Here is a 25,359-nt window from a genome sequence, read left to right as displayed (position 1 = left end):
GAGCGCGGCTTGAGCCCTCTCGGCTCCCGTCGCCGCCCTCCCTCCCTCTCCCGGCACCGCCCCATCCCACCCCAGCGGCGCGGCGAGTGGAGGGGAGTGCAGGGTAGCGGAGCGGCGGCGCTGCCGGGGGAGCGGCGATGTGAGTGCCGGGGGCCGGGAGGGAGCAGGCACAGCCCCTGCCCTGCGAGCTGGGGTCGGGCAGGGCCGGCGGCGTGCGGTGCGAGGGCCGGGCCGGGCCCCTGCAGGCCGTGGGGCGTTTGGGGGCAGTGGGGCTGCGGCCGTGCCCCGGCTGCGGCCGGCGACCCCCTGCCCGCTGAGCGAGGTGTTTCACTGTCGCTCCGGCCCCTCTGCTCCCCTCCGCCCTGCCGCTCTCTTGAGGTTGTTTGTTTCTGCTGCGCTGTCTTGCTCTTATCGCCCCAACACACGCCGGGCAGCTTCGCGTCCCGCCGGCGGCGCACTCGGCGTCCCTCAGCTCGGGGAGGGCTCCGGGGATGGGGCCCGCGGCCCCTCAACCTGCCCCCCCCCGTACCCCTTCCCCCCTTCCCTCCCTCCCTCTCTCCCTTGCACTCCCCTGCACTCTCTCCTGCCCCTCTCCTCGTCCCCCCTGGCCTCCCTCCTTCCCTCTCTCTCCCAGGTCCTCCCACCTTGCGGCCTCCTTTGCCGCCTTTGGTTCTGGGCGAAACGTGAGGAGGAGAAGTGTCTGTGCCTTGGTTTTACCTGGCCATCACTACCTCCTTGAAGTCTTTAATTAGGGAATTTATGTTAATACCTGAGCACGTGTGGAGGAGGGGGATGTGTAAAAATCCCCGTGTGGTTTTTATTAGGTGAGAATGGCGTATAGAATGGTGTGTCTATTTGTTTGTTTCTGTTACTTTTCAAGATATCCTAACTTACCTGCTGGAAAAAAAAAATCTTAAGCTGGTCAAAAATTTCTTCAGAGGTCTGTCTGTGGGGCAGTACTTGATGGTGATCTGTGTGAGCCTGTCTTGCAGACTGGTACTATGTACAGCAGTGTTCTTAATTTTAGTTATGGCTAAAATTATACCTGAACAGATTCCTGACCCAATTTACATTGCTGGTTTTTTCCTCCCTTCTAATTCTTATCACATTCTTCCTGATATAGGCCATATCCTTCTTCTGCATCTACAGCAGCAGACCTCTGCTCTCAGGAGATACTCCTAACTTCAGATATTTAACTTTTGAAGGTTGACTCATGCAGTTCGCTTTACGTTCCCTCTGTAAGGATGAAACACGCACCTAAGGAGTTCAATATGCTTCTGAAGTGTCTTTTTAGGATGCAAAGAGTGGTGTTTTGGAGATGACAGTTTCCATCTATTGACAGGGAGAACTGAGACAACTCTATCTCACTATTTAGACAACTGAAGTTAGAGGAGATGACCTAGAGAATTGGAGCTCCATACATGCAGAAGGCTGTCTTCCCTGATATCTTTGTGCATTCTTGTATATTAAAAGTATTTCTGGCATTGGAAGTGGTTGAGTCACCGTCCCTGGAGATATTTAAAAGATGTGTAGACACGTTGCTTGGGGACATGGTTTAGTGGTGGATTTGGCAGTGCTGGGCTAAGGGTTGGACTCAATGATCTTAAAGGTCTTTTCCAGCCTAAATGATTCTGTGATTCTGTAATTTACAATTTTGAAAAGAGATCTGGCAAAGCAGATTCATGCCAATACAGGTCAGGCTGAGCAGCTTCTGCAGACTCTGTTCTCCATGGGATATCGTAATTTATATGTAGTTCACAGGGGGCTAATATAATGATAAAAAGAAGCAGACATTTGAGTTGTGAATTAGTGTTTACAGAGGGATTGAAAAAAATATAACTGACTTGAAGGCCAGAAGAGCAAAGCCCTTCAGAGAAGTGCCATGTTTCATGTGAATGAAACTCCCATCCAGTTCTACCTTGCAGGAGCTCACATACAGACATATATTGTGTGATCTATTAGAAAGCCAACAAGCTGGGGTTGGGCAGAAGGACAGTCCCATGTACTCACTGTCAGGGATGCTCTTTTCTTTACACCTTATTTTTAAATACCTTAAAAAAAAAAAATTAAAGGTATTTATCTAAGAAGAGTTTTTAGGGTACAGTTATTACACTATTAATGAACAGAGTTGCTGTGAATTACTGGGGAGTGTGAGTCATTAGGGACCATGGCACTGGGACCTACTTCACAGTACAAGAAAACATTTTTGACCTTCTCTGCCAATCTTAGCATTGCAATTTTAGGTCTCACCAGTACTGGGATATTTGAATTGGAATTAGCTGTTCTGGAATAGCTTCCCATGTGGAGGAGTGTCTGTTGTGAAATACATGGGATTTTTTTTTTCTTTTGTTTTCTTCTACTTCTTTCCATTACAGAAGCATTACCTTTGTTCAGAAGTACACAGTATTTCCAAATAGTGTTCAGAAATCGTAATGGATTCTGTCCTTTTGAGTGGCTGTTTTAGAACAGCCACGATGTTTATGCTGAATTAATTTGCTTGTGTAGTCAAAAACTTGAATCTTGCCTCACAAACGTGTATTGAAGGCGATGATGCATGTAGCAGCTCCTCAGTGCTCAAACTTGCAGAAAGCTATAAGATGTTAAATTCTTGTAAAGTTTTTTGAGGTTGTAGATACTCAAACCAAGGAAGACTGCTATGCTGTTTTTTACCCCCAAGGGCTTCTAATTTGGACATCCCTGATACAAACCCCTTGCATCCCTGCCAGATTTCAAGTCAGATATTTTAGAGCAGAGCTATTCAAAGCAAATGGTTCTAGATTTTGTTTGTACAGTCAAATTCTTTTTCATTGTGTTCAGAACCACCTAAACCAGTTGTTTCTCCTCCCCCCTTAATTTCAGTACATGGTAGGAAGAAAATCCTTCAGCCGAATTTCCAGGTAAAGTTCAGCAAAGCTATCTCAAATCAAGATGGCTACTTTATGAGGGTTTTTAAGCTTCCCTGTGTAAGGAGAGCTGTTTGCACCACCCGTTGAAACATTAATGGTACAGTAACTTGTGAGGAGAAGCACCCTGCAGGTTGAGGGTTCAGGGCCCTGGACTCCAGTACTTGAGTTACTCTGCAGGTTGCTTCCTGAACGTGGTTGACAGAACCTGTCCTTTTTGCATACTCCCAAACACGTGGTTCCTGCGCTGGGATGTGTAACCCGGTCACTGCAGCATAGGCTGCATGATTCTCGTGGCTCAAGAAATGAATTGTACAGAGTATAAATGCCTGAGTTTCAGTGCTTTCTCTCTGAGTTTCGTAATTTTCATATCTTTCGGAATGGCAAATGGGGCAGATGCTCTTAGTGCAGAGTTGCTACTTGTTCTTTCTTGGATTCTTGTTCACTCTGATGTTTTAAATGAATTTCAGAAATATTAAAGTTGTTTTAACATTGATGTAATTTGCACTCTGCTGTTTGCAGCAAAGACTTTGGCATCTCATTGGTTTCAAAAAACCGGCTTGATGTTTGTTCCCTCTTTTTCCTTCCTTCCTTTTCCTTTAGCCCCCTAAATGTGGATTCTTCTTCTGAGTGGTGTGACCAGTAAAAGCTGAAAGAAAATCACTGTTCTGGAGGGGATGTAAACCAGTTGCGAGTTAGTACGGGATTTCCAAGTCTGGATGAGTCTACAGCAGCTTGTCCAGAAGTTGCCTAATACCCATCTGTATCAGTGCTGCCCTGTTCCCTGGTAGCAGGGTGCCAAGCTGACTTGCTCAGCCAGCTCTGGAAAGCTGGGCTCCAAACAGACTTGGTCAGAACCCTTTCCAGGAGTTAGAGCTTCACAGTAAAACTGGCACACCTCTCTGGGTCTGTGTCACCAAGCTGCCTTTTGGGAGCCATGCCTGGGGGCATGTGTGCAGTGCTGAATCTCAACCCTGCAAACCTGGGCAAGGCAGACATACTCTAGACTGTCTCCTCATTTTACTGAAAGGAAGAAAGGGAGTTGTACTGGTGCTGGCTAGCTGGCCAGCTTTCTGGTCCATAGGAGACTGGCCCAGATGTAGAGCTGAAAACAAGAACCAACCTTAACTTTACTTCTGGCAGAAGACAAGGAATCTTAAAAGCTGTACCATTCTGACTGCAATGACTTTATGAAATAACTGTGTTTCCCATGACTTGTGGGATATAATAATTGTGTTCAGTTATTCAAGAATAAAAAACATCTGTACTGCTTTAAGGGCATTTACTCTTAAGCCTGTATTTGTCAGATTGATAAAACAATCACAGACTTAAAAAATTGTCCATGGAGCCCATAAAGCATTTGTAGCATCTCAATAAAGTGGGGTTTCACTTCAGTTGCTGCTCCTTTCCAAATATTCCTCCTTGGTTTGATCTCATGGCAGCACCATTGGAGCTTTGCAGGCTCTGCTGTTGTTGTAGTGGCAGATGTTATTCAATGGATATTTCAGCTGAGCTTGTTCTTTTTTTTTCCAGTGGTGTGAACTCAAGTAGAAAATATTTAAGAGAATTATTTGGTATATAATTCGTCATGCTCGTAAGTCACAGAATTGAGATCATAAGTTACACAATTAATTTCATTAATCGTGAAATGCAGGATTTAATGTTCTTAGGATATCTGCACACAGGACCACTTACATTTATTTCATATGTAACAATAGAGAGCCAGCTCCAGTTTTTATGAAAACCAATAGGAGATGAAGCTAAAAAACTTTATCAGGATGTGGATTTGTACTGAAGCCACAGGTGTTCTCTCAGGTTCTTCAGAGTGATTATGTATAGCTACAGTGGTTTGCAACAGATGTGGCCAGCAGGATTTAGGAAAGAAATTGGTGTAAAATAGAGCTGTGAAAATATGGTTCGTCAAATTCTCAGGTCTTGACTTGTGGTGGGTGCAGCTGTACAGTCTTAATTTTAGCACTTACATTTGATTCTTTTGAAGAGAAAGAGCCTCCTATGTTAGGTTAAACTTGGAAGAAGGCAGAGGTTCTTGCACATCCAAAACATGCAGTGAAGCTTTTTTCTAGTTTATGTTTTCTGTCAAAATTGGTCCCTTGCCGTAGGAAGTTTAACCCTGCATTTAGCTGGAAATTTATTGTAGATGATGTCAAAGAATTTAGAGACAATTCATAGCTCAAGTAGGAAAAAGGTTCTTGAGATATTTCTGAGCTTTGAATTTCTCCCTCCCACTCAGCTGGTTTTCCAGCCAGAGCATTAGATTACTCAGGCTTTGCCCCAGTATGTTCAGGTATAAGTCTCAAAAAACCACTTTTAATTAAATTTATGACTAAGCAATCACACAGTTTTAAAGTACACCATTTAGGGATGAGTGGATTTCTGTTTAAATCAGGGAAAGCCCAGCTGCTTCCTTCTGGATTTCCAGGAAATTGCTCAAAAAGCTGTGCATTGCTAACACTCTATTGCTTATAGGTTGATACATTTTTGCAGAGTACATCCTTTGTACTTAGACTTTTAAATAAACATAGCCTCTTGGTAACTGTATTTTTGTGTGAAGCACTGGTGAGAGAGTGTATTTTGATACCTGCTTAAATTGTAGGAGTTAAGTTGATCAGGTCTGTTTCTGTAATTAAAGATCTGCTCACATGTATCATACGGATTGAGGGTGCTATTGTTGTGCATGGAAGAAGTTATGGTTTTATTGAATAAGAATGTCAGGAAGTATTTTCCTTGAACTTTGTACAGTCATCTTCAGACAAAAAGCCAAGTTTCAATTTTTCTGATGTTCTCAGTGTAACCTTGAATATTTTTTTTTTATTTTGTCCCTCATTCTTTCTCATTTTAACTTAAAAGCAAAGAAATCTGTTGCTCAAATGTGTTCTGCTGAACCAAAGTATTGTGTCTGTTTTTGCAAGCCAATGAGAAATAGAATTGTTTCTACACAAGTCTCATCTGGCATTAGAAAGTGGTTTTTGTTGAAGAAACAGCCATTGGAGGTTGTTGGTTTTATTGTTAAATACTTTGATATACTAACTTCTGAGCTCTGAAGAGTTTTCCCCAAGTTTCCTCACTTATCTAATTACATGGTTCAGAAATTCGTACATTTTTACACTGAAACATCTGAACAATTTACTACCATGTCTGTGACCCCACAGGTCAGAATCTGGTCTGGGATTCACTCTCCACAGTAGCTCAGCATTGTCCAGAACTGCACCTTTGTGTTGCTGAGTTCACTGTGTACAGTATCCAGCATTTTTATGAAAAACAGTGCTTAAATGGGGTATCTAGAGCTGCTTGTTTATCTCTGGCTTGCTTTGTCTTGTATCTCTGGTTCTTACAGCACCGCCTCACTTGTAAAAATTCTGCAGTTTTTGGAGGTCAGATGGTCAAAATCCCAATATTGAACTGTGCTTTATGAGACACAGTTGTTAATATATCTACTCTTACTGGCTCCCCAGACTTGGTTTAAAAAAAAAATAAAGAAAACCAAACTCTTAATATTTAATCACCCAAAGAAGATTAAATTTAGTTTCTGAAGATATATGTAAATATATACGAAAACCTGTGGCTTTGGTTATTGTTTCAGATTATATATCTTTTTTTTTCTTTCCCCAGGGCCGATTACTGGAAATCTCAGCCTAAAAAATTCTGCGATTACTGCAAGTGCTGGATAGCAGACAACAGACCTGTATGATGGTCTACCATACTATGTCCATTATTTGAGATATTAGGAATTTTAATTACAGGCTTTTCACATCAGTTTTTAATACTAGTCTTTTGATGCATGGGATTTGTTTTTATAAAAATGCCTTTGTAATACCTGTGATGCTTAAAATATATTACGTCAGAGCCAGATCCTCACATATAAGATGGTGTGTGCTGTTCTACTTGGCAGTACAGATAAGGACTAAATAGCTGACCCTGCTTATGCTTTGAGTTCTGTGACTTAACATTTGCTCTGTCTTGAAACTTTGTCTGTGCCTGTCCTTCGCTTTCATGTGCAAGTAGAAAGCAAAACCTGGTATCTGTACTGTTTGTATGTGGTAGGCACAGTACAGCCAGGCCTCTGAGCTCTTAAAGCAGGTTTCTTTCATTTCACAGAGCCCACGGAAGCATTACTGGGTTACAGTTACAGTTACAAGTGTTTCTGACTTGCAGATGCCTTTTGCAGACTACTAGACACATTGGTGTCTTCCTCAGCAGAAAGTTTTGCATTCCTGACTGGATGCCAGGGGTGCTCCTTGAGCTGAGCTTCCTCTGGCTTACAGTAAGATACCTAATTAGCTCACATGAGCTGCAGGTATCTTCTCGGAGTAAGTGAAGAGAAATATGTGTCAAGGGAGGGATTTGAGTAACTTTTTAAAGTCTGACTCTAAATGAGATGAGTCATCCTGGAATGTGCATCCTCTGCGCATCAGTTTGTGTACAGAAATTCTAGGGTTACCGGGTCAGGCTTAGGCATCTAGCATCTGAACATCTAAATGAGCACAGATGTTTTTATGTGAGAACCACATGAGGACTTCCACTGTTGTACCTGTTGGGAGCTTCTGAATTCCTTCCCGCTCCTACTGCATTCAGTCTTTCTGGCAGCTTTCTGGCTTGCAGACTTCTGTTATCCTTAGTTATCCAACTCTCCCACTTTGTCTTTTCCTCCTTCTCTCTCTCTTTTTCAGATTTTTGAACCTGCAGACTAGTTAAAATACATGACATGTTTGTGAAGTGTAATATAGTCTAATTAAGGGCAGTAGCTAATATTTGGAACACTAAATAACCCATATGGTTTTTAAAAGTTTGCATGAGAACAGGACAAAAAAATCATGATGATACGTGAAAGGATAGCATGAAGAGGGAACCCAGATTCCCTGTTATTTGTCTCTAACATGTATGCTGAGCAGTATTATTTGAAAAAAATCTTGTAAATATACTATGAGATTTTATTACACCATTTTGGAGTGTTACTGATTTTTCATAATTTCTCTGTTGAATGTTTCTCAGTGTTTCTGTATTCCTATAGCCATTTTATAGCTGTAGTGTTCACTGTAAGTGTTCTCAGAGCAGGTTACATTTAGGTTTGTTCAACAAAATTTAGTCCAACTAAATTTTAAGTAACTAAAATGAACTGTTTAAAAATTGTATACTACATATTATTTTTCTTGGTTTTTTTCTTGCTTTGAAGAGCATTGAGTTTCATGAAAGAGGAAAGAATCATAAAGAAAATGTGGCAAAAAGAATTAGTGAGGTAACTCAAATATCTTAATTGCACAAATGCTTATTTTTACTCTCTTTCATTATCAGATTGGTTTTCATTTATTCTCTTGGGTTTGTTTTTTTTTTGTTTTGTTTTGTTTTAGATTAAAAAGAAAAGCTTGGAAAAGGCAAAAGAAGAAGAAAACATGTCAAAAGAATTTGCAGCAATGGAGGAGGCTGCAATGAAAGCATATCAAGAGGATATGAAAAGGCTTGGAATTAAGCCAGGTAGTTCATGTAGCTGCCAGAAGATTAAAGACAGAATTGAAAGAATATTGAATAGGAAAGTTTTGTCTTAAGTTTAAGAACGAGAGAGGAGGTCTCCAGGACTGTTGCTCATTTAAAAAAAAAAAAAAAAAAGTCTTCAAAATGCCAGTAGTAGAAGTTGCAGTACAGAATATTTATAGCTATGGTATCCTGTGATCCATGGAGCAAACAAATTTGGAGCAGAAAAATTAAACAATGTGTTAACAGAAAATTAGGCTGTAGTTGGTACTTTGAATCAGCAGTGCAGCTTCCTTTGATTAATTTAATGTTTCACTTTTGCCAGTTGGAGGCTAAAGTTCTATGAGTAGGAGAGGTTGGATTCCCACTGGTGTCAAACAGTGGAGATGAGAATCTCCTAGTCAGCTTGCAGCTCAGCAAGTACCTTTGTTCTGTACACTGAAGATATATTATCCTTTAAAAAGAAGTTTGTAGTTTCAGGCTCCTGTAGAAGCTGTCTTTTTCGTAACTCTTTTAGTTTCTCTTTCGTTGTCGAGTTAGACCTCATTGGTCCTTATGGTTTTTCTCTTTGTTACTCATCATTTTAAATTTGGGCTTTGTTATGATGTTATAGCGGTGCAACAATGCAAGATTCTCTTAATACAGTTTTTGAAGTGTACTTGCTATGAGTATAATACTAATGATTTTCACTCATTAATGAAAATACTCGTAAGAATGAAATTTCCTATTTTCTGTTGTGCAAGAGCGACTAATATGTAAGTTCAGAATAGTACTCTTTTTTTAAAGGGCATTATTTTCTTTAAGATGATGTAGGTTCCAGTTCAACACAGAGTAAAATGCAGAGCAACACAGTGGAAACTAAAGGAAAGAAAGAAAAGAAAGAGAAGAAAGAAAAGAAAGAAAAGAAAAAAAAGACATCTCAGGATGCCTCAATGCCAGCAAAAATTGATACGAAGGAGTGGGTGCAAGGATTATCTCCTGAAGGCTATACATACTACTACAACACAAAAACTGGAGGTAAAAGCTACTGAGGAGCAAGTGCAGATATAATTATTGGATACAAGTGAGAAAAGACTATCTGCATTTCTTTACTCTGCTCTTTCAGTAGTAAGCTGATTATTGAAATGTGAACACTTAGATGGAGTTCTGGTATTTAGCATCTGAGACTTGGACATCCAGAATTTCAGACTGGTTTTGCTGTTGATTAATAATGGAAGAATGCAGTAATTCCACAGTTTCTGGAAGTGTTTAGCCTGCCAGGGGTTAAGTATACAAAGATAGCTGTGTTCTTCCTGAAGAAGCTTTGTGATCAGGAATGTGAAATAAACTGATTGTGTCTTTCCACATTTACAGGTTTTATCTGACTTCTCTTGAGGAGCTGTGTGTTGTGATCTACTTTAGAACATAAAAGCAGCCCTCTTTTATCATTAATGAGAATGTTACAAACTGTTTCTTATAAATTTAAGGATTGACATTAGTATTTACTGTAGCCTTTCATCATTTCATTTTATTTTTTTCTTTAAAACCAAAAATCCTGTATCTCTGTATCAGGCCTAGTAATAGAGTCTGGAGGGTTGTTAGTGCCAGTAAAGCTAGCTGCAATTATGATACTTTGGTTTATTGTTCATACCATGGTTTGGTCAAGGATTATTTATATTCCAGTGAGGTGTATAAATATTTTTTTTTATTATTTGTTTCTATGTGTACACACATCAGTGTCATATCCTTTAGATCTGTTTTTAGTAAAGATTATTAAATATAAACCAAATTGAATGAAATATGATTTTGTTTTTTAAGAATCACAGTGGGAGAAACCTAAAGGATTCCAAGGCAACTCTCAAAACTCACAAACGGTAATCAAATTATTCATATTTGTATTTGTCCTTGTAAACACTTAAATAATCTAACCAATTTGCAAGTCTTCTGGTTGCGGAAAATAAATTTTTTGCCCTTTGTAAACTTAGGAAAACATAATTTGAATATGTAGAATAATTTATTATAAACTGCAGTTTTACTATAGAAATCCTATTTGGCTAATTTCTCTGTCCAGGGAAGAGAAGTAATTACTGGTGGTTGGGTTCCTGCAGAATATACTTCTTTTATACTTCAGCCCATAAAATTGAAAGCTTTGAGGAAATTCTGAATAAATTCTGTTAAACCTTTTTTGAATGAAATGTAATTATAAAAACTAAATATTACACAGTTGAAATAGTTAAGCCTTTATCTGAGGCAACGCTGAGATTGCATTGTCAGGTAGTTGAAAAAAAAAGAATACCCATTTTTTGTTTGCTTTACCATACAGTTACATAATAAATTGTGTTTTTCCTGGGTTTCTTATGATCATGGAACCTATATGCAAGCAATTATTCATCATAATTAGTCATTTAGTATGTTACTTAATTTTTCTTATTTCAGGCACAGAAAAACTTGTGGAGTAGTCCAAAGGCAGAAAGATTTCTTATTATTATTAATGGATTTTCCTGTGGTACTTACCACTCCAGGATTTTTGTGCTTTGCAGCATTAAAAACGGGATTTTTCCAACATTCCTGTGATGTTACGTTTCCCTGTTTTCAAGATAGGTGTCATATGTACACTATGATTTGATGTCAGTTTTGTTTGGTTTGCCAGTGTTGGATTTTACACTAGAGTTCAAAAAAACCTGGTGTTTTCAGAGTGCTTGACATTCTGTAGCTCTGTATCATCACATGACGTGCTACTCTGGCTTTCTGATTTCCTTGTCCTGTGGGTTTGCACAAGTTGTTAATCAGCACTTCAACTTTATCTTTTCAGTCAAGGCATAGCGTTGCAATATTTAAAGCCAGTCTTATTGTAGCCTTCCACTGAAAGAAGTGGTCCTGAAACTAATCTTCTTTGGTCCTTGGGACACATTTACCCTGACAGTGCACTAGTTCAGGCAGTGAAGGCATCAGTTAGGTTAGTGCTTTGGAGACTTATTTCCTTGCTATCAGCATTCTGAATAATCAGAAAAAATGCCAACGTGGGGAGAGCAGATTGGGGGGGAGAAGGCACTCCCTTCTTGGCAACAATTTGAAGTTAGCTCATCCTAGCCGTATCAGAAGCACACACCTTCAGCCCCCAGTATCTTAACACCACACAGCTGTATTTTGCCTTTCTTCCCTCACCCTGCTCAGTGACTTCGTCCTGTCTTGAGTTATTTTCGCTGTGGCTAAAAACAAGCATTTGATTGCTCCTTTATTTAGTCTGAGCTAAGGATATTGGGAACATTCCAGATCTCTAACAAGGACTCATTGCCCAGAAACTGAAAGGCATGCTTGCAATATATCGTGCAGTTGAGATTCAGGAGCCCTTCTGGTTTCACAGCACATTAGGTTGTTGTTCAGACTTGGTAAGAGGTGGGGAGAACAGAGTAATGAAGGGGCATGTTGAAGACTACCTCTAACCAGTTAGACTGACAGTGTCCTTGTTAGGATTTATGTCATGGGACACTCAGTGTGCCTAGTGTCAGATATTGACTGAAAACCTCTATTATACTTAAGACTGGGGTTTTTTAATCCTCTTTATACTTAAAATAAACTTTCCTTTTGCTTCTTTTGTCAAAACCAGCACACTGAAACTTCTGAGGACAAAACCTTGAGGAAACTTGATTCTGAAGGCTTTCTTGCCTTTTCCTGCTCTGAACTTGCCAGTACAATTTTATTGTGTTTACAGAGTGGATGCAAGAACTTCAACTTCTGATTTTTATTGTGTTTTTATTTAAAAAACCCAGCAAAGTTTTAATAAGAGTGTTAAGCAAATGTATAGGTGTGCAAAAGCTTGTCTGTATATCTCTGTATACACACAGACATTTATTAGTGCCAAAATAATGTATGGTGAAGTTGCCCAACACGGAGCTGGCCGTATTGGTGTTTAAGGAGCAGGGAAGTAGTTGTGTGTGTAAGAGGTGATGAAAACCAGTTTCTTAAGGAAAATGTTAGGGCATGGGTAATGACTGATTATATAGCTGTAGCTGATTCTGGAAAAAAAAAAATTACATATCCACAAAGATATACCAGCAAGTTGTGCCACATTTCATGTTTATTTATTAATCAGTAGGGGAAAACAGTGCATTGTTGAAATTGGTGCTTTAGTAAAGAAGTAAAATTATTGGCATGCAAAGTTTGATTCTATAATTATTTGTCGTAATGTTCTGTTTTGGAATAAATTTTTATTTGTTTGTGTATATTTAATTTGTGATAAAATTTATTGGTATTGGTTTTCCGTAGCCCTCACAAAGACTTGAGTCTCCCAGAGAATTTTTTCAGCAGCCTCCACTAAAGACAATGACACAAATAGGAAATTACAGCCTCAGGGGTGAACATGTAAAATAATGGCCTATATAATAATTTAAACTGTGTGGCAACATCTATTATACAGCCTCATACTAATCATCCACTGTTTGAAAAATAATTGTGTATTGCATTAGCTGTATTTTAAGTTACGGAATTCCATCTCATTGGAGTCGAAGGGAATACTTTCTAACAACGTTAGGGGTTCAAGCTTTAAAGCAGTAAGATGATCACAGACAAAAGGTACTTAGGAATTGAATAGATTTGTAAGTGATGCTTTGGCTGATCCTGAAGTCTTTTTCATGAGCTCTCCTGTGTCTTTTCCTAGGGAGCAGAGTGGGTAGAAGGTGTCACTGAAGATGGTCATACCTATTACTATAACACACAGACTGGAGGTAAGGAGAGCTTCCTTTCCAGTTAAGCTCTATTTCAGGAGAGAGGGTTTTCAGAAAAGCTTTTTGTTTTGCAAATAACTGCATTTTTTACTAAGTTTTGTATTTTTTAAGCTGCTGTCTTAGTTGAAATAAAATAGTTGCTTAGGTCAGCACTGCCTTTATAGCTGCATTGTCAGTCATAGCGCCTGGACATTCAACTTGTAATTCTAAACTAGGCATTCTTCTTTACTACATATATATTGAAATTACAATTTGGAAACTAGAAAAGGGAAGGATTGTGTGTTGACAGGCATATAGGACTGAATAAGAATCTCCTAAACTTTTCCTCTTGCTGATGTAGCATTGATATGGAAGTCCAGAATCTTCTTTTTCCCATTTTTCCCCTACATGGGGAACTTCATGGTAACTCCCTCAGAATAGCATCTGCTTTCTAAATCTGTTTGAATCATTTTAAGGTCAATGATGCCTCTCTGGAGAGCAAGTGATTTTTATGCTGGCTATGAATTTTCCTTCTGCAGTTGGGTATGAAGTGGCATTGCTAATGATGCCAAGAATAGGGGAAAACAAAACAAAACAAAAAAAAACCAATCCAAAACCTTTCAGTTCTTCAATGGGCCACTCCCCTGCCCAAATGATTTGCAATTTCTTTTGAAAAGGAAGAGAGATGTTGGTTATTTTTAAACATCGCCTTCCAAGTTCAAATACATTTTATGACTATGTTTGCTGTTCTTTTAAGTACTTCATGGACATATGACACTTGGGAAGAATATGTTTCTAATCGTCACATTTGGCAGAATTTTGGCTTTTGAGATTGCAAGTTGATCCCTTTTTTTTAAAGCTGTAAGTAAGAGTCTTGGGATTGCTTTAAAATTACTTCTCTGTTCTGTTAACAGTAATCCCATCCTCTGAAGACAAGACAAATTTTTAACTATTATAAATAGTTAAAAGTGTCTCATGTCAGACACGTAGCTTAGGGGACTGATGGCTCCAGGCTTGGTGCTACGAGTCGTGCTTTGGGAGGCTGCACCTACTCCACTCTGTACCTGGGAAAGTGAACTTGCTCAGTTACTAATCTGAAGCAGGTGACAGCAATACCCTTAAGAGACTGCGCTGTTCATGCAGCAGCCATTCGTTGCCAGTTTCCTACATTTTTACTTCTTCAAGACACATCTAGGCACTTACATGTTGTGTTGTCTGCAGTTAGGAAAAAGTGTAGGTTTTTTTACATCTGAAAGCTTATATAAAATTCTAGACTGAAAGTTGGTGTACTTTTGCCTTATTCTTACTAAAACCAGTTTCAAGACCATTGAGTCAACTTTCATTTAAATATTTCTTCTCAGTATATTTACTGGAATGCTACTTTTAAATTGAAAATGGGGATATATGTGTATGTTCATGTTCTGTACATACTTCCATGTCTTTTCAGGTTGATGTTTGTACTTCCTTGTTTGCTTGAGAGCTCTTTTCACTTGAGACCTAACGTTACCATGCAAAGTAGCACTTGAAAGGGGTCTAGCTGTCTGGACACCTGAGGCTTACAGTTACCATTCTTTACTTTATCCTGTCTTTATAATCACTGAATAGCTCAAATCAAATAGGCACATCTAGAGGGCAATAAATTTATTTGTCTGTCCTCTGTAAGGATGAGAGGGACCACAGTCTTGTGGGTCACGGTTCACCATGTGTGATACTTTTTGTAAGAGCTAATTAAAACAAGCTTTATCAGCAGTGAACTCAGCTGTCATGACTGTGTTTCTGCTGGGAAGAAATGTTATCTTTCTGATTATGGTTATTAAAACAAATGTACCAAACAAAGGCAAAAGCCTTTTGCTAAATTATTTGCTATATTTTTGCATAAGGCAGCACTGCTTCTGAAAGGTTATGTTGTCAAAGCAATAACAGATCAAAATGAGAAGCATAAATAATGTGGTTGTTCAAATGTCTTGGACAGTATCCACATGGGAGAAACCGGATGGTTTTGTTTCCTCTTCAAATGAGAAGGGTCAGCATGACAAGCCTGCTGAAACAGAGTCTGAATCAGACTCAGAAGATAGTGAGAATGAAGCAGAGAGTCCAGAAACAAACTTCAAGGTAGGTTTTTTTCAGATTTCTTTTGCATACATGATCTTATACTAGAAAATTATATCTTTTATGGTTTTTTTGGTAGGCTGTACTCACTGAAAGGAGATTAAAACATGTGACTGAAAGTAAAATTTTGCACTTCTTAATAAAATGAATCTTTATTCAATTATTTGGCTCATTAGTGGCCCTGTTACAGAATAGAAAGCATGATCTTTCCTTCAACTTGCCAGAAGTATCTTGAATTCTACAAAAAATGTGGTGTTCTCTGAGAAAGGTCACTGCCATCTCTCTGAAATAATCCACAAAATGGTTTGGATTTCAGTGTGAGGATGACTTCAGCCTTTCATCGGTAAATGTGACCGCCATTAGACCTTCAGGGAATGCTTTGGACTGAAAATGGCATGGTTGTAGTTTCCTTATTAAATTGAGAAAAAACATAGACAGCTCATAGTACAAAATCTCTATCAATTACATGTTTAAAACATAAATTTAAGATAAAGAGTGTGATAATGTCTCTGGTTGGGTTAGATGGTTTGCCTGGAGCTGTTAATTCAGAATGGACAGAGACAGTTTAAATACAAAATGTATTCCTAGGCAGGTGATAATTGTAAACCACATATTTTTGTATCACTGAATCATTATAAACTGCTACCAGGTATTAGCAATAAAGTGTGTGCATCTGCACGTAGAGAAAGTTGCATGTGAATTTTTTCCCCTTTATTTTAAGATATGCTAAGCTTTGTTTTCAGGTCAGTTTGTGAGTTTAATAACTTCAGCCTTGGTAGATGGGATTTTCCAACTTTAACTTCTTGTAACATTCAAGATTTTTAAATCTGTAAAGCTCAAGAAGAAAAATTTCTAGATTTCTAGATATCACAATGTGAATTTATTTTTTCAAGTTACCCTTGGTTGAAAAATGTGAATAGTAGATAATAAGTAGATAATAATAGTAGCAAATTAAAAGATGTAAAATAAAGCTACATTGTGTTTTTATTTAGGCATTTTTGCTTAAGATGGGTTTTTTCCTCTTTAGAGGAAAGGAGATAATGGTGAAGAATCAGAGGAAGGGAAAAAATCTCCTAAAGCTAAAAAGTTAAGCCCTTATGGGAAATGGCGAGAAGTTAAGTCAGAAGAAACCGTGGATAAAGAGGAGAGTACATCAGCTTCCCAAGAAACCTCTAGTGATGGATCTAACAAGACCAACCCTTACGGAAAATGGAAAGCACTTAAGGAAGTAGGGGAAGAACAAGAAGAAGAAGAAGCAGGGTGAGTATCTTTTTACCATCATTATTTTCATAATGTTGTTTTCAAGAACTGAAGCTTTTTCTTCTGAATTCTGGCAGAATTAGCACAGCTGTGATTGGAAATGTTGCCCAAATACAATTCTTTTCACAGTGATTATTTTAAGTAATAGCTCTCCATTACAGGTGGAGGTGGTGTTTTGGTTTTTGTGCAGAATTTCACCATGAGTACAAAGTAAATTGAAGTGATTTAAGAATCAGTCATGCGCTGTTTTTTCAGAGGCTGAGTATCAAATATTTAAATGTTGTTACTCTAAGCTTATGTTCCTTAACGTCATCTCCTCCAACAATCTGGTTCAGCTGCCCCAGGAGCTCCTATGATCCTATGATCTCTCATTCTCTCTCTCTCTCTCTCTCTCTCCCTTCCGTGTCAGACCAATGAACTGCAGATGTTTTCATGAAGTGCATCTGATCAGAAGGGTTGTTTTGTTTTCTGCATAATGCCTGAGGTGGATCTTTTTTTTTTTTTTTTTTTTCCCCTTGTGAAGTATGCTCTTTAATTGTCAGCTTCTTGTTGTGGATCCTGCAAGGAGTCTGGCAACAATAGGCTTTGGAGAATGAAAAGAGTATTCTTCCTTATGCTTACTCCATTCTCCAACATTTTAGTTCTAAATTATTTAGCAGGTAGACCTCCCACAGTGTTCATACAAAATTAAGCACTGGTGCACTTCTTGGAGACGATAATGTTCACATAACACCTCCTGTATTGGGCCAGCTAAACTGCTCCTTGACTCCTGAGCTGAAAAATTCTTCTGGGTTTTTGGAAAGCACTGTGTAGTAAAAAGTGCTTTCATCTATTGAACCTCATAGACCGGTCTGTACTTTAACAGGCTTGAGATGAGCACATGTGTCAATGAGACAAATGCAGTTGTTCATTATTTTCTTTAAATTCAGTCTAGGCACGGTGCCAGCCACTTCCAGGAGGTTTACATTTTTGGGATACTGCAACAATTGCATTTTCTTGACTTGCCATCATTCTTGTGGCGCCAGTTTGGGTGCTTGAGCGGATCTATGTCTTCCTAGAAGCATGGGACCCCAAACTGGGCATAGTACAGGAGCTGACATCAGACTAACACTTGGTAGTAGCAGAAGTATTCTTGTATGGACTGGCCAATATCTCTGCAGCAGTGTTGTGCTGGTGTGATAGCTGTGATTTAGGTACCTTCCTGCCAACTCTTCGGTTCTTCTTCTGCGTATGTTTGTGCCACAGGTTATCCTTGTGGAACACGGTGTTTTGCTGCTGACCCCTTAAAACAGATAGGTGATTTTCAGTTGATGTCTTTGATTTGTTTGGACAGTATTGGCTGTGATCCTGCCCTCCAAAGGCACCTCTCCCAGCTTAGGGTCACTGTCTGATTTGGTAAGCTGGGTCTGTCTTCCGTCATGCAGTCCCTTCAGGATGGATGCTTGAGGAAAACAGCTCAATGGTGTTTTGGCAGTGAACCACTGCTATTACTCACTGTCTACTGTCTTTCAATATTCTTAAATTTACAGACATACAGCCCTGTTATCTCTTGCAGGACGATGCATGCTTGGGCCATGCTATAAGCTCTGTACAGAATGAGGTGTTAGTTTGTTACTTTTTACAGCTGCCCACACAGAAGAAACAAAGAATGTGGGTTTTTTTCTTGATGCCTGTCATGATGATGACTAGAAGACTGCATCTAGCTCAAAGCTGTTTTGTCAAATAAAAATAGCTGTTGCTGTCTGCAATACACCATGTTGTTTTCTCCATGTACATTAACGCTTTTAAATTTCCCTGTCTTGTCCCAGTGAAAAAGTGGACCTGGAGCTTCCAAGTACAGAGAGTGACAATGTGGCACCCCCAGTGCTAGAGGATCCAGAAGAGGAAACAGTGATATTTAGGGAGAAGACAGTCACCTCCCTTGGAGACCTGACAGAAGGGGTGCCAACATTTAAGAAGAGGAAATTTGAAAATGGAAAATCTAGAAACTTAAGACAAAGACTAAGTGATCAGTAATACTTAACAAATCATTTTAGATTCTGTTTAAGCTAGAGTGAATCAAAAGTTTAATATTTTGAACAGGCTTTTATAAAGAAAATATTGGATAGAAGTTAAGAATTTATAGGTATTAAAACATATGTGAGTTTAATATTTTTTTATTTTATTTTGATGTGATTGGTTTTGGAATGGAAGTTTGTGTTAAATTACTTATGCAATATTGTAAATACATGTATTCTTTATTTTAACCATGCCATCCAAGTTGTATTTGCTCTGTGTGTGCTGTTTTAAATACATTTCATAAGGTTTTTTACTCCTTTTCTAAGTATGTGAGAATGTAGTAATCCTTAATCTGACAAAAATGAAGCAGACCTTTTATTTTTAGAGAGGAACTGGTTCAATAGCATATCATAGTAAAATCATCCTTCAAGATTGTTTATGTGGTGTAGTTTCTCCACTAATGAGTAAAATACTGTGCTTACTAACCTTTGTCTGATCGCTTGCAAAAGAGTGGGTGGTGAGACTGCCAACATTTCAAACTGATCATTTGGGAGCTTTTTTTAGAAGAGTTATTCACATCAGTGCCACCCATTCCAAATAATGTTCTGAAAAATTATTTGTGTATGTGCATGATAAATGTATTACACCTCTGCAGAAGATTTAACCCTGATGAATCCTAACTTGTAGTAACAGCACCAGAGCCACCCCTGTTGGAGTAGACATTTCTGTCATGTTTTCCTGTCTCCTTCTTTCTTGTTGTCTACTTGAATTTTTCCTTCCTTTTACTTACCAAGTTTTCTTTTTTAGTCTTGCTTTCTTTTTGTCTCTTTCCCAGCAAAAAACCACTTGCCTGATACTTTAATGAAAAAATACTTTAGAGACTTGGCCCTCCTACAGCATACAGGACCATTTTTGAGGTAGTTGTGTTTTTTCTGTTGATAAGAAGTGTGTGTTTTAGGGTTGCAGTGTTTGAGAAATTGAGAGGGCCTAAGCGTATTGAAGCTTCATCATTCTCAGTACCATAGGGGAGGAAAGCAAAAGATCAGCAGAGCTGATGGCAGTAGAGTCCAAGATGACTTTGACATTTTCTTAAGGATTGTAGATTTGATTTCTTCACTTGGTGGGATTGGTCTGCATTTAGCATCACCAGGATTCGTTGTCTGTGTAAGAATATAGCAGCACTCATTGCTCCTCTAGCCATCAAACAGTGAACTATAAAGGTCCAAATAATGAATCTGTTAAAAAATACTTCTCTATTCTTAAAGCTTACAGTGTTTTGTTCAGGAGAGTCTCAGTCAAAAAAAAAGGAGTGCAGTTAAGATAGTTGTCAAGAGTCCAGCAAAATAGAGTTGGTAACTGCTGAGCTTGAATTTCTTTGAGAAAACAACTATTAATCTGTTGGATCAATTGAGAAAGGAGTGCAAGACAGGGAATCTGGCTTATTGTGTATTACAGTGGACGCTGAAGTCCCTTTTTCTATTTTGTGACTTTTACTCTATGTTTAGAAGAAAATTAAGTATTGTATTTAAACCCATGCATTTCCTTGGCTTCCTCAGGGTTGCTGTATTTTGTCTGATGTTTGTTCTGATAAATTTCAATGTGTACTGTAATATCTGACCCTGGATTACCATTTAGAGATGCAGGACACATGCAGGATGCTTCAAAGTCGTAGATACAGGAATGTACAACGTGTACTCCAAGGAGAGGGTTTCTTAATCAGATTTTTTAGGATATGTTCTTACTTGACCATTACTCCGGCATCCAGGAGCCTGCTCTAACTTGAAGTCTCATTGTGTTTGTGGCCAGTTTACTCTTCCAATTTACACAAGTCCTGCCCTTGAGCTAAGTAGCTTTTCTTCATCTTGAATCCATCACATCTTCTCTCTTTGAAATCACAAACGAAGTCCTTGTGTGACAGGACCTTCAGTGTTCCACCAGCGCTTCTCTTCACCCTTTCCAGCCTGAGTCTGCCTGGACTACGCTTGCCTAGATGGGTTTCCCTGGGCTAGTTTACGTGAATTAAGGCCGTGCATAATGTCACCAATACTTCCTTAGCATATTGGAAGTCACTCTTGATATGTCCCTAAATCTTATTTGCCTTTCACATGACCCCATCACGCTGTCTGCTATGGGCGCCCTTACCAGTGACCCACCACTACATCTGATTCTCTCTGCTCCTTTGCTTTCACCAGCTGCTGAGTTACCAGCTGGTCATGCTTTCCTTTCAAGCACAATTCTTTTTCTTCCTAGACGTATTTTTGTACTGCTGTACTCCTCCTTCTGTTACTCCAAGCCTAAAGTGTATAGATTTCATTATGATTTCTGAAAAGTTATTTTTTGTTTGTTAGTACAGTTTTATCAAGTAGTGCAGGGTTTTTTTGTAGGCTTCACTTTTAATATCCTCTGAGGAGGATAGCTTTCCTCTTTTAGTGAGGTACCCAAAATATTAGCGTCTTTCCTTTAAAAAGTTTTGTCACTTTGAAGTGGTCACAGGCAGTGATTTAAGATACCTGTAACTAAATCTCTCGAGCAGATGCTTAAAGACGTCTGAAAATGAGTGTTCAAAACTTGTTTCCTTGTGGAGCTGCTGTTAGTTGTAATATGAACCAAAGGTCTTTGTATTGCGTTAAATAGACAAACCAGAACATTAGGAAAAAAGATAGTTTCTTTGCTCACAGCTAGTAAAGTTAGTTTAAATACCATACGTGTGGCTTTAGCTGATGTGACTTTTAAAGCCTGCATTTCACAAAGAAGTAACAGCACTTTGCTCTCCACTACCTCTGAAAGTCAGAGACCAGTTAATTCTTTGTTCTTAAGTTACAAAAAGGGCCAGTTGAATGAATTTTGGTATATCTGAAGCCATTGTTTAATTTTGCACCATGCTGTGATTCAATTTCCTTGCTGTGTATCTAAATCAAATATTTCTTGCTCCACAAAAAAAAAAATACTGTCTTGTGTGAGATTTAAGGCAGACGCTGCTTTTCCAAGACATCTGTTTTGCACTGATCTCTCTCCTATCTCCCTGCAAGTCTTCTGCTTTTGGATTTTGCTGTAGGAACCCTCGAGGTATTGCCACAGTTATGCTCCTCATCTGCTAACCCTTCTTTGGGCTGCACTGCCTTTTGACAAAGGAATGTTCCTTTTGCTGGTTCGGCAGAGTGTTTTCTTTTCTGGCTGATGTATTTTCTATCATGCAGTGTGTTTTTATCTGCTCGCCTGCTTTTATTGCAAGCTCCTTGAGTGAGGACTGCACCCTTGGTTTTATATGATGTCATAGACATTATTAGCAATACGAGGAGAGCCAGAGAGCAGGGGGAGTCATTGCAATTTCTGATGATGATTTCTTCTGTGTGGTTTCGAGCCAGTCAATTCACTGCTCTGTATTTTTCCTTCCTTGCCTAATGTTTTCATCCACCTTGTCTGTTTAGAAAGGCAGCTTCACAGTGTAAGATTTGTGTGTGTTTTTACAGCAGGGCCTGCCTGAAGTTGGTGATGCTCTTAGAAGCAAACATAATTGCATATACGGAAAAAGGAAAAATTATTTTGTTGGGCATTTGCTATGCCAGGAGCTGTGCAGAGACCACTCAATTTTACCCATGTTATAGAATAATCCTTGTTCCTATTTAGGCTAAAACATTTTAATCCTTCACCTGGGGATTTGCAAATTGAAATCCACACTTTCCTAAAAGAGTAAAGTTTTGTTTGACCCTCATAGATAAAATCTGCCTGCAGCATCATCCAGTCCCAATATTCAGTTTTAGAAGTGGCAGGGCTGGTCATGACATGGATCTGAGTTAAATTCACTAACCTGTGCACGTATAAAATACTTTTTTTTTCTTCCCTGAAGGAGATTTTATTTCAGTGCAAATTGTGGCATCTCAGAAAGGGAGTAAAAAACTATTTCATGCTGCTTGGTTTCTTTGATTTGTTTTTTGAGTTGTGTCTCCCCTTTTTTAGTACTTATTATTGCTGTCTTCCTCGAATTGTCTTCCTCCAGTATTCCCAGATACGCAAATCTCTGTATCACCGCTGTGCCGTGTTTCTGGTGTCCTCCACCTTCTCCCCTGCTCTGCTGAGATTTCCAGAAAGCTTCGTGTTCTTCTGTAGCCACCCACCGTGTGTCCAGGTCCTGGCTCCCACGAGCGCTTCTGTTGCCTGTTTGCACTGTGCCCTGAAGAACCCTGTCTGTTTTCCAACAACATACAGGCTATTTCAAGACTTGACTACATGTGCTCTTTTGATTTCCGTGATAATTCCTTTTCCCAAGACTCATTCCATTCCTCGTACACGGCTTGCAGCCCTTAGATCCTTCTGCTTGTTTGTACAAAAGCTGTCTGTATACCTCCTGCTATCAGCTGTGGCAACACTTGGGTTCTGTTTTGTCAGCCAGACCTCTTCAGTCTCTATCTACCTCTTAAGTCCCCCAGCCTTCTACCTGGTAAATTATTTAACTTAGAGATTGTGTTAACCATTTGTGTGATTAACAGGTTTAGCTTTGTGAAATGTTTCAGGATAGAACTTGAATAAAAGTTTCTGTACAAAGCAAAAAGTGTTGCAAATTATAATCTCAAAAAGGCTAAATTTGCCCAAGAGGATTCCCGGAGAGCCAGGTTTCAGAGATTCCTAGAGAATTTGGGGAATTCCCAGGATTCCCAAAAGCATATTTGATTTTACCTGTAAAACCAGAAATAGCCTATGTTAAAAACCAGCAGACAGCGTTGTACAGACCACAGGCTGGAGACAGTGGATTTTAATGGCTTGCTTGGGGTGATTGAAAAGTATTTGTTTTAGTTTATAAGTAATATCTGCAGAGTTGAACAGCTGGTTTCTCTTGAACTGCTTCTCAGTTGCAATTACAAAATATTGCAAGCTCTTGAAGTGGAGTTTATATAAAAATACTGAATAAAGCTTTCATTTGAACAATCTGTGTTACCATTGTGCATCTGTTCAGGGGGTTTAGGGCAGCCTAGGAGATTTAGGGGTGCATATTCTGTTCAAAATGGGGCCTGAGGTAAATATAAACTAAAATAGGTCTGTAAGTATGGAAATGCTTCTTAAGAGAAATACTTGTATTTTGTGGCTACCAACAGAGTGTCTGTGTGTGTTCCTGTAGCGCCTTAAGCAGTAACTGGAAATTGGTTTATTCTGTGCATCAATTATGAGTAACAAAAACCCTGGGTTTAAATTTTTAATTTAAAAATTTTTAACTGAGTTCAGGTTAAGGTTTGTTGCAGTTACTATTAGCAACATTCAGAATAAAGCTGAATATATGAGCTTTTTTTAATATAACTGACTGTGATTCAGTATTACATATTTGCTGGCCTTAGGAGCAATGAGCAGTGCCCTGAGAATCAGATACACACTCGATGACTCAATGAAAGCAATTGAGGTGAGGTACCCGGGCTGCCCTCCTCTTGCAGAGGGTAAACATCCATCTCTCCACTGCCATGGAAGCGCTACTTCCAGGCACACAAAGCTTTTGTCTGGCTTCCCTCCTGGCTGGGTGAGATGCTGCTGCGTGAGACCTCAGCAGAGAAATGAAAGAGATCCAGGACTACCTTTCATACCAATCAGCAGGATCTGCAGAGCGGTGAAGCCGGTGCCTTGCACGAGCTGTAACGTGACGTCTGTGGGTAAGGTCTCGGTTCCCCAGATGGTGCTGAGGGGAAGCCAGGCGGAGGGGTGGTAGTTTATGTTTGTTGTAACACTATTTGACAAGGAAAGCTGCAGAAGGCTGTTTTTAGCAGAGGAACCTCCTCTTGCTCTGTTGTGCTGTCCCCCGGGGCTGTTTGTTTCTCCCCAAGAAACTGTTTTCCCTTTCCTCCCTGTGCTTTGTTACTGTAATTTTTCCTGCTACTGATTTCACTGCTGAAAGTCCTGATTGCTTGTAGGAGCCAAAAAGCCCAAGCTGAGATATTCCATCCTGAAAACACCTCAGAAATAGCAGTGTTGTGCCACACATCCATTCCTTGAGGAGAGGTGCCAGGTCATGGTCAAACAATCTCTCAGCTTTCAGCTCTTATATCCCACAGAAAGACTGGGGTGGAAGAGCTTAGAATAAAATATGGCTTCAAGTATTTTTTAAGTTAGGAGAAAACAGTTTCAAATAACATGTTCTCAATGAGGAGAAGCAAATATACCTGGTTTTAGTAAAGCAGAGCATTGCAGGCAGTGGCCTCCTGTAGAAATGTTTCTGCTCTATCCCAAGCTGTCGTAGCCATATTTTTCTCACACACACATGTATACGCAATTGCAGGAAAAGCTTAGGACAAAGACCCCTCAGGATCTCCTGGGCCAGGCTGGCAGAAGGAGTTTAGCTTCTAAATTTCAATACCTACAATTGGGGCATCCAAAACTTAGTAAAGAGGGGAGCTGCTGTCTGGTTTCCCTTTTTTTGTCAGTCTGCACAAAACCACCAACAAAAACAGGCTACAGAAAATTGATCAATCACAAATATCCATAAGGTCCTACAGAAATATCACTATCTTTCTTCCAGTAAAATAAACGAGGCTCATATTTTTAAGTGTTTCAGTGATTTTTCATAGTGAAGAACTTCATAGGCACTAACTAATCCTGGAAGTGGAATCTTATTATTTAAAAATTTTTAAGAAGTTTCTAAGATTGTTTGAGAGATACAATTAATAAAATAAATTGGTTAATTTAATTGCATAATGAAAGTGAGCATGGTAATTGGATAACCATGTTAGCTGGATATTCTACTACAGCTGATCATATTAGTTATTGCCAGTCTGTCGGCACTGCAAGAAGTATAAGCTCAGTTGCCAATCTTTCTGGAGGGTTCTTTTTCTGGACTGGTTACTGAAAGAAGTCAAAGTCCAAGTGAATCCTGAATTGCATGGTGATACGTTTCCTGACTGACTTGCAGAGCTATCAATTAGAAAAAAAAAAAACAACCAACC

At 39.2% G+C, this 25,359-nt stretch overlaps 1 protein-coding gene across 2 annotated transcripts; it reads left to right on the top strand.

Moving 5' to 3' along the window:
* Window positions 1-44: 44 nt before the first annotated feature.
* On the top strand, window positions 45-23,362 carry WBP4 (WW domain binding protein 4). 2 transcript variants are annotated; one of them, XR_007201779.1, is made up of 11 exons: window positions 45-139; window positions 6,534-6,606; window positions 8,095-8,157; window positions 8,270-8,393; window positions 9,195-9,407; window positions 10,188-10,243; window positions 13,027-13,093; window positions 15,045-15,184; window positions 16,209-16,441; window positions 18,250-18,566; window positions 22,437-22,461. XR_007201779.1 is itself a non-coding variant. In XM_048295400.1 (11 exons), coding segments are annotated over exons 1-11 (1,254 nt in total). In that variant the 5' UTR covers window positions 45-137; the 3' UTR covers window positions 22,516-23,362. The 2 variants fall into 2 exon arrangements, 1 of the variants encoding a protein (XP_048151357.1); XM_048295400.1 differs by having other exon boundaries at window positions 18,250-18,453; window positions 22,437-23,362.
* Window positions 23,363-25,359: the final 1,997 nt, after the last annotated feature.

The sequence above is a fragment of the Corvus hawaiiensis genome, chromosome 2 (assembly GCF_020740725.1).
Source record: "Corvus hawaiiensis isolate bCorHaw1 chromosome 2, bCorHaw1.pri.cur, whole genome shotgun sequence".
NCBI classification, from domain to species: domain Eukaryota; kingdom Metazoa; phylum Chordata; class Aves; order Passeriformes; family Corvidae; genus Corvus; species Corvus hawaiiensis.
Note: the sequence above shows the minus strand (reverse complement) of the source record. Positions and strands in the feature narration are given on the sequence as shown.

Excerpts from the sequence above, each read along its gene's own strand:
- WBP4 (XM_048295400.1), top strand. Across the intron at positions 8,158-8,269 it reads TGGCAAAAAGAATTAGTGAG|ATTAAAAAGAAAAGCTTGGA; the intron begins GTAACTCAAATA and ends GTTTTGTTTTAG. Across the intron at positions 13,094-15,044 it reads CTATAACACACAGACTGGAG|TATCCACATGGGAGAAACCG; the intron begins GTAAGGAGAGCT and ends TGTCTTGGACAG.